Raw genomic sequence first — 9,725 nt, 5'->3', positions numbered from 1 at the left:
CTCCATTTTTCTGTAAACAGTGCTGGTTGACAGTGAGATATTTCTTTAGCTGACAGTCACATCATGTTTGCCTCGATCGCACTTCTGTTTTCTTCCCTATTGATCTCTCACAGAATCAACATGTGTATTTTCCAGTTGAACACAGTGCTCAGATCTATCAAGTTAATACCTGTTCAAATAACTTAAGTCTGCACATTTTTACATATTTTAGTAAGTAAAACAATATTTTTTGTTAAGTAAATACAGTCATTAAAGCATGTTCTTCACACACACACACACACACACACACTGATCTCACTGTCTATCTGAGGATTCATTACACACATTTATTCTTCATGTTATTTCACTGACAGAAGTTCAGCTGTAGTATTAATGTAATGAAGAGAAAATAAGAGACTCTATAACATCTCACTGTTACTGATTCATCATGAGCTCAAAGCATTATGGGTAGAATCTCTCTACAGTCTATTCTGATTCATCAACACAGTTTCACTGATGATCCAATATAAACACCAAACCCAGGATAGAGCGGTTGAGTGAATGTGGTCTGGACTGTGTGGATGAGGCTCATTGTGTCTCCAGAGACGCTGTAGAAGGACAGAGTTCCTGCACTGTGATCCACATACACTCCTATTCTCCTGATGATGGACTTTACTGGGAGTTCAGTCTTTATGTTATTGTGTCTGAATGAGGAACTGGAGGAAGAGCAGTACAAACTCCAGGACTGATCATTATACCCAAATACATGCTCATTACCCAATCCCTTCCTGCCGATGCTCTTATATGACACTGATATATCCACACCATCAATCCACTCAATCTCCCAGTAACAGCGTCCACACACACTCTCTCTACACAACACCTGAGGATAACGATCAAATCTGTCTGAATGATCAGGATACGACTGCTCTTTGTCAGTGTTAGTAATCACTCTGTTCCTCTCAGACAGATGTAGATATTTATTCACAGTGTTCAGATCCAGATTGAGCTGATGGGAATCTGATGGAGAGAAAACACATCACAATCAGGAATTATTAATCTGTCTGATCTTTTACACTGTAAAAATTATCTTTGTTGTTTGTTAAATGTACTTAATTTCAACATTTCATTTTAATGTTATTGTGTAAAATTAACTTAAATATGTAAAACAGAAGTTTACGTAATCCATTTGTGTTGAATGAACTGAAACTGGGTAATGGATTTTTAGTTCCCAGCATGCTTTGCAATCATCTGGATCTATTACAGAGATTTTCTATGTTAAGTCTTAGGCCCCGATCATTCAGGATGTGTGTTTCAGGTTTGAAAACTGCATTGCCTTTTGCCGAGGTGCACTGCATTGCCTTTTTTTGGCTGACTTTTTTTACTTTTTTAAAGAGCAGTGCACTGTGGGGATTTTATGTTGCTAGGCAACCACCGAATCAGCTGACCTGTCAGTCTAATCAAGGATTACAGCGCGAGCGCACGAGAATCTCAGGTTTGCTGTGAAATAAACTGTCATATTAGCAGAAAAATTAGCATGATTGAGATTAACCCGCGACAGACAATTTCTCAGGGCAAAAAACACTCACTGCCAAAAAACACGTTCTGTCTGATCGGGGCCTTGAGGCTTAATTAACTTAATTAAGTTAATGTCTGACAATTTAGGATTTTTCACAAATTTGTTTTACAGAAGCAAATCTTACATTTATTTATGATGCTGATCTTATCTTATAAAATCTCATCTGTACTGTAGTTCAGAAATCTTAAAGCGCTATAGATCGAGTTCGATAATCAACTCTCAGGTCTGTTACCAAGCAACCAAAGACGCACGAGCAGCTGCTGTGAAGTACAGGCAAAAAATATACACAAACATGAAGCAACACTCAATAGAAAGTTCCATTGCAACACAGGCGCCCAGCAGCAGTCCTGCGTTTCCGCCATTTTGTGGTGAAAGTGAGTCAGCAGTCCACTAGTTTCTATGGCAATATCAGCTTCTTTGTTAAAAAAACGTACATTAAAGCTGAAATCCAACCTGAATGATGACAACACAGAATAAAATACTATCGCTAGTGATCATCAAATCCTTTTAACAGTTTATTTTACACACTTTGTGTTTAAGTCTTCCAATTTTTTTTACAAAACCTTTACTCTCTAGAAACCCAGTCAGTTTGGGTTAAAATTCTTTAAAGCATCAGAAAAAGGGAATGTTGGACAATAAATACATGAATATAACAGCTTGACTAATGTCCATTAAAGCAAAAGATAATGGTGCGATAACGGACACGGCAATGCATCATGTATTATAAGATCATTATGTTTGTAGCGTGATCCATTAAAACATACAATATAGACTATTTCAATTCAGACCTAGATATTATTACTATTACTCCACTAGGTCTGAAATATATTGCTTGCCGCAAACATGTTGATCTTCAATTTACACATTTATTAATAGTAAATAAATTAATAAAGTTGCAGAAAAAGGAAATACTCAAAGTAGGCTAACTACGTTACCTCAGATGGAGGATTGGTTGGATTCCACAACTGGTAAAATAAAACATATATAAGACAATACAACATTTACTGTAGGAGCCATACAATTTACTGGTGACTTAATTTAAAAAACTGTTCTATTGCGTTTCTGATTTGGCAGTGAAATTTGCAGATTTTGGGTGCGTAAGATGTGAAGGATTCAATGGTCCAGTTAGTATTTTCACCCCATAATGGCGGCCGAGCTACCGAAGCGCCATCTAGTGGCTGTTACCCAAAAATGATCAGAGTGTCGCCTCTTGGGTTCTAAGCTCTTTGGTACGGGGGCACGTCAAAGAGCGTAGAACCCAAGAGGCGACACTGATACTTTTTGGGTTACTGTATTCTTTGGGCACGTTCAAGCTGAAACTGGTGCGCAATGTTTTGCTATGGTTTCCGGGTTGAACAACATGTTTCCTGGAAACGGTGTGCAACGGGGTTTGAGATACGTTTGCTCTTGTTTGGTGGGTGTGTCAAAAATGTCAGCCCAATCAGCAGCATGTATATAAACCTCGGGATTAAAGAGACAGCTCTGGGTCCAAGTAAAGTCGTTTACAACTCTGTTCTCTCTTATTCTAGACAGCAAGGGCAGTGACTGTAACATAGAGGGTATTTTGCAGTATTAAACACGTATTTATACCGATTTCATCTAGCTCTGAAAATTCTTCAAAAAGAACACAAAGAATGGCCTTCTCAGCTGCCGTAGTTTCAACTCGTGCATTATCAGAACAGGGTGTTCAACGCACCTCCGTTTCTGTTTAAAAAAATGTTTTGTCAGGGCTGAACGCAGCCCAGGCTCGAGATTAAAATAGAGAAACATAACAGGTGTGCTTTTAATGAAGAGCTGCAGAAAGAGACGTTTTGATAAGCTTGGTAGAAAAGGCAAAACCTATCACTGTATTTCATGAGTCTGTAATTATTTATCAGTGTTCTTTCATGAAAGTGCAGCACATTTGAGTGTTCAGAAAGTCTTTCCACCATCAAACATCGCTAATCTTCATCGTTTATCATTAATAAAAAAAGCAGTTCTCAAACTGTGCTATTTATAGTAACCCGGTTGAATAAAATAAATTTGCTCTCTCACTGATGTCTGTGAATGTCCTCCTTTTTCAATTATTTTCCATTCACTGACTCACGATATACCATAAGAACTAAAACAAGCCAATAAAATATTGCAGGGGAAAACTAGATTTGACAACGAAACAAAACAATTTGCTATTATAGGACAAAATTACAAATGAAACAACCTAAATGTACTCAATCAAATTAGATCAACTGAATTGGCACAAAGATATACATAATATAAACTGAAATAAATAAAATGAACATTTCTGAACTTGTGCTCTTATCAATCTGGTACTAAACAGTAAGTTAAGAAAAAAAAAAAAAAACTTATTTTAACTACTCATTTTTTAACTCAGGAACAGTGAATCATTAACTTGCTCAAATCGGAACCACACCTCAAAATAAAAGTCCCTATAGAAATAATAACTCAAATGGAGGAAATAATAATACAATATAATAATTTTAAAACAAAATAAGTACACAACAAATACTAAAACACACACTAATATACATTATATATTATACTATAGCGAACAAAACGTCTCAGGTTACGCATGTAACCATGGTTCCCTGAGAACAGGGAACGAGACTCTGCGCTGATTACGCTATGGGGAACGTGACTTGTGTTCGAAATGCCAAAATCACAACACTCCAATCCTATTGGCCGGCGACAGAAAATCACCCCCAACGCCACCAAGGAGGCCTTACTAATCTATCGAAAGCCAAACCTTGCCTGCCTAACCTTGTCTGATATACAGAATCTCCAAGCGCAAACTACAAAGAGGAGAGCAGGAAAGAGTGACTGCGAAAAGGCAGTAAGCAACTCAAACCCACACACAGAGATGGGCATCCTGGAGAGCGGAACTCAGCTGAGCGCTATAAACCCTCGTATTGAGGGGAGTAAAACCACTCATACTAGGAACTACTCAGCTTCTGATAAAGCGCTGAGGAGGCTGTGTGCTAAAGAAACCCTGGTACGGGGAGCACAAACCAGCCTAGGGCCAGTCTGAACGGGAGACTTCACAGAAGTCTACAACCAATGACCAGCTTAGGGAGCTAAGCACAATTACACAGTCAACCCAAATGGCAGTACGAAGCTCAACCTAACGGATAGACCATACTGCAGGTACATAGCCATGGAGGCCAACCAGAAGGGGCCTACAACATAACTAAAGTTCTAAAAATGAGCTTTATATCACAACAGAACCCAATCCATAAGGTGGCATTCAGGATGGCCCATAAGGCCATTTGACTGGAAACATAGCATGCTAAGCGCATGACCAACCAAATAATTAGGTAGCTGTGAGTTCCCACAAAAACAGCCCGTCCAACACAATCCGAGCAGTGTACTCGGTAGAAGCACCTTCTACTCTTTAAGCAAGAGGAGTACAGTGTACGCCATTACGCGCTAAGGAAGGCCCCATGAGGTTATAGCAGACACGTGGCATCAGCTCGTGGCAGTGTTATCAAGGTTCAGGCTAAAAAGACCGACTACAAAAGGAGGTCATCAGTCAGCCTGAGCCCCGGCCAGCCAGCGACACAAATCCTTTTACTGCTACAACCATTGGTTTGGTCCGGCGCATGTTCTGCTGCGATGACACATCTGTCATGTCAGCTCATGTTACTGTCCTGGCTTTGTCTAGTTTTTCGTCTTTTATGTGAGTTATCTGTTATTAAGTTTTTGTCAAGTGTGTGCGGTTAAGTTAAACAACGACATAATGCTGAAATTGCTGTGGATTACCCTCGTGATTTTGTGGATTATCAAGAATGGCACAGCGCTCACGCCACTACAGTCAGATGTTACCAGAGGCGCACTACTCACCTACAGCTGGGACGAGCTTCTGCGACTCCGGTCATCTATTCTCTGTAACGAAAAACCTGCTGACATCCCTCCGGAGATCCGACCGAGGAAAAGGGGCAGCCGTGGTGGTGTCCATGCCCGGTTGGTAACATATGAGCAGCAGCAGAGCTAATAGCGGAGAATGCTAACTCAATGCCAAGTAAATACCCCCGAGCCCCGGTGTTTTATATGGGCGATTACAACAACTGCAGTCTTGACAGCGTACTGCCTTCCTTCCATCAGTATGTGCATTGTCCCACAAGGAAGGGAAATATCTTGGATCTGTGTTACGGGAATGTTTTGGATGCATTTGCTGTTCGGGCTCATCCTCCTCTGGGCTCTTCGGACCATAATGTCTTGGTCTTTTTTCCTGGTTACAGACAGGAACTGAAGCGCATCAAGCCACAAGTCCACAGCGCTCCTCAGTGGTCGGCGGATGCAATTGCATGTCTGCAAGGTTCTCTTGCTTGCACTGACTGGACCGTTTTTAGCGGCACTTTGGATAAGAGACTGTCAGTTATAATGAACTATATAAAGTTTTGTATGAATAACTGCATACCAACAAAAACCTACAAAACTTTCCCCAAATCCAGGCCTTGGATTACCCCACAGATTAAACACAAACTTGTTGAAAAACACAAAATATTTCAATGCAAGGATTGGCTTTCACTTAAAGTACTAGACAGACAGATAAAAAATGACATTATTAAAGAAAAACTTAAATACAAAGAGAAAATAGAACATGGGTTTTCTACAATGAACACAAAACAAGCTTTCCAGAAAATAAAAATATTGACAGGACAGAATGTGAAACAAGATCATAGCACAATCACCAATCCCACAACCTTTGCAAATAGTCTTAATACCTTCTATTCCAGATTTGACGTCACTGACTATTCAGCTGTCTGCAATGAGCTACTTAATGCTCTCCCTTTAGATCCACCAACAACTCCTCCCTTTACAGAGGTGGATGTTTGACGGGAGCTGAGTAGGTGTAAAATTGGCAAGGCCATGGGGCCAGACGGCATCCCTGCCAGGGTGCTCAAGCTTTGTGCAATGGAACTCTCCCCGGTTCTCTATTCCATAATGGATGAATCATACAGCACAGCACGGTGGCCCACCCTATGGAAAAATTCCACCATCATTCCTCTACCAAAGAAACCCCGCCCATTAGAGCTCAACCACTACAGACCTGTTGCTCTCACACCCATAGCGAGCAAATGTTATGAAAAACTGATTCTGCGCACCATCCTGTCAACTGTCAATCCACAGCTGGACAAACATCAGTTTGCCTATAAAGCCAGGCGAGGGACGGAGGATGTTGTTGTATGTCTCCTTCATTCCCTCCTTCAACATCTGGAAGTATCTGGTAACTTTGCTGCAGTTCTTTTTGTGGACCTAAGCTCAGCTTTTAATACAGTCCAACGTCATCAGATGATTAAAAAAATTACACCAACTCAATGTTGCATCTCAATACATCCATCTGATTCACAGTTTCTTGAGCAACAGGCCACAGGCTGTAAGGATAGGGCCTGTCACATCAGACACCACCATAACTAACACTGGAGCTCCTCAAGGCTGTGTCCTTTCTCCCTTTCTCTATACACTCTACAGTAATGACTGTATTAGTCCTTCACCCATTACAACATACTACAAATATTCTGACGATACTGCAATTCTGGCTCTCCTCAATGATCACACTACCATTGCTGCTTACCACGACACAATATCACATTTCACACACTGGTGCACAGACAATTTTCTCCATCTCAATGTTGAGAAAACAAAAGAACTGGTCTTTAATGCACCCAGTCTCAGTCAGATCTCCATTCATGGCAACATGATAGAACAGGTTGAGAAATTAAAATATCTTGGACTCATCCTGGATAACAAGCTCACTTTTGACCATCACATAACAGACATTCAGAAACGCTCACAACAACATCTGCATGTTCTACGAAAACTCAGTTCCCTTCACATTGCCCCTCATCTTTTGTTATTACTGTACACAAGCATTATCCAGCCCATTTTGCTATACTGGTCCACTAGTTTTTACACCATGCTGTCAGTCATCAACAAAAACAAACTGAATAAAATAACATACATAGCTTCAAAAATAAGCTAGTGCAATCATGACTCACCCATGGTGATGAGACATACAAAAACCCATACAAGCTGTGCCAACATGCATAACGAAAGGAGGCCCTAATGGGGGCCTACAACTTCCATGAACACATGGCAACGACCAGTGGTAACTTGTGACAGATGCCAGCCAGCAAGCCAGTACTCGAGAAACCCATAGGTAGGAGAAGTACACACTACGCCACAGAACTCAACGAAAGGCCTGACCTAAGGCCTATTTGTACAGAGGGGGGTATGGCTAATGGCGGCATGCGTCATAAGACATGACTCAACCATGGAACGAGTCTAGATATAACCAGCTCAGCTGGGCCAACACAGAAGCTACAAAGGAGGCCTGGTAAGGCCTGCTAATTTGAGCACCATGTGGCACCAGCCCATGGTCATAACAGGGCCCAAGCTCAAAGGGGACCAGCTCCAGACCCTAGACGATAACTGATGGTAACTAGCTACACAACCTAAGCTTAAGCCTACACATTCCAACAGGCAATGAAAATATAAATATGCTATCACGGTCTAAGGAAGGCCTATAAGGCCTAACACCTCAAATAACGTGAGCATAAGCCTAAGGCAGTGCTAAAAAGCGTGAGCAAACTAGTGATTGTAGACCAACAGCGCCACAAAAACAAGCTGTATTAAAGAGAAGCTATAATAAAGAGCCAACAATCTAACAGCAAATGTAAAACAGCTGCTGCGGTCAAGATCGACTGGGAGAAGTCGAGATCACACTATTCTAACCAGAATAGGACCCTCTACACTCACCCTGAGTGTGCAATCCAACAGGTGATGCACTCAGTGAAACACAAAACCCTAACCGGGGAGTACAACAAAACACCACGTTCATAGACAGAGGCTAAACACAGCATGCTACCACAGAAACAAGTGTAACCTGTGGCAGCACTAAAGTAAGCTCACATAAATATGTAGGGCTAAAGTCTAAGAACCCCAAAGCAAAGAAAATGCTTTGAACACACATGCCATCCATAAGGATAAATGTTTTCCACAGGACAAATATGACATTTGTACTGAACCCAAGAAAAATGGGGGCTACGAAGCCAAAACACCGTAATATCAAACTTAATAATACAAGGGGTTCACGTGAAAACATTAAAGCATGAAAGGTTCTGAGCAGTGGGGCCTAGCGTAATGCACAACTTATCTCCTCAGAGATAAGGGCCTGCCACCTGAGACAAACAGCATCAGGAAGACTAATAACAACCTAACACCCTAGCTGTTGATCTGACTAAAGCACCTACATACAAAAATATCAAGGGGAAATATGGGCAAAAAAACGGCCACCAACTCCCTCAGGAGGAGGCCAGAACTAGGAACTATACAACCGCAAGGGGATAGAAAATAACAGGGGTGATGTAAACAACAAACACCTAACCTAGCTCTAGCCTACCCGCTAGCTAAGGCCTATAGAGACCAAGCCATGCTCAGGCTTCATTACAAACCTTCTTAATATAAGGAGAAATGAAGCAACACAAGCGACAGCATCAGATGGCCGAAAAACCGGCTAAACTGATACAAATAACTGAAATAGTGATTGCTAGCTCTAGCTACAAACCACAGTATCAGCCGAGAAGCTACTCAAGCACCGGAGGCTAAAAACAACATAGTGGCCATCAGCAGCCTGCCTGTAAAACAGCCAGCTTAGCATTCAGTTATTCGCCCAAACAACCCCTCTAATAATGACTATATACACGGGAAGCTATACAGGAAAGCAAGGTCTACATTAATAATAAAAATGGACCTGGCTTACCTCCTGCGGCTTGTAGAACGCAGATTTCTCCTTGCTTCTTCCACATGGAAAAGGATAAAGTCCAAAGTTCTTTAAGCCTAAAAGCACTTTCACTATCAAGCCAGATGGCAGGCCGTCAGAAAAATATTCATCATAGGCCCACATCGTCAGCCTGACTGTCAAAGCCCGTAGCATATAGTTGTCAAAGAGTGCTACCGGGAGGTGGAGGAAGAAGGAAGAGCGAGGGCAAAAAACAGCCCTCATGAGAGAGGAGATGGATCATCGGCGCTGCTGGGGCCGATTTTCGATCACCTCCCTCAGATCCTGTTTCTTCCTCCTTGCATCCCGCCGTCTCTGCGACTTACTCCGGGGGAGGAGGAGGCGCACGAGCGGCGACGCTAGTTTTCTGGGCCTGCCGAGAAGGCCCGG

The 9,725-nt window shown here is 41.7% G+C and overlaps 1 protein-coding gene across 1 annotated transcript in view; it reads right to left on the bottom strand.

The window, feature by feature from the left end:
• Positions 1 to 478: 478 nt before the first annotated feature.
• LOC125244442 (NACHT, LRR and PYD domains-containing protein 3-like) overlaps positions 479 to 9,725 on the bottom strand; it is a 52,605-nt gene continuing 43,358 nt past the window's right edge. The window contains exon 9 of the mRNA XM_048154525.1: positions 479 to 999. Within this exon, the coding sequence (XP_048010482.1) occupies positions 479 to 999 (521 nt within the window). The remainder of the gene's footprint in view (positions 1,000 to 9,725) is intronic.

Source organism: Megalobrama amblycephala, linkage group LG14 (assembly GCF_018812025.1).
Source record: "Megalobrama amblycephala isolate DHTTF-2021 linkage group LG14, ASM1881202v1, whole genome shotgun sequence".
NCBI classification, from domain to species: Eukaryota; Metazoa; Chordata; class Actinopteri; order Cypriniformes; family Xenocyprididae; genus Megalobrama; species Megalobrama amblycephala.
Note: the sequence above shows the minus strand (reverse complement) of the source record. Positions and strands in the feature narration are given on the sequence as shown.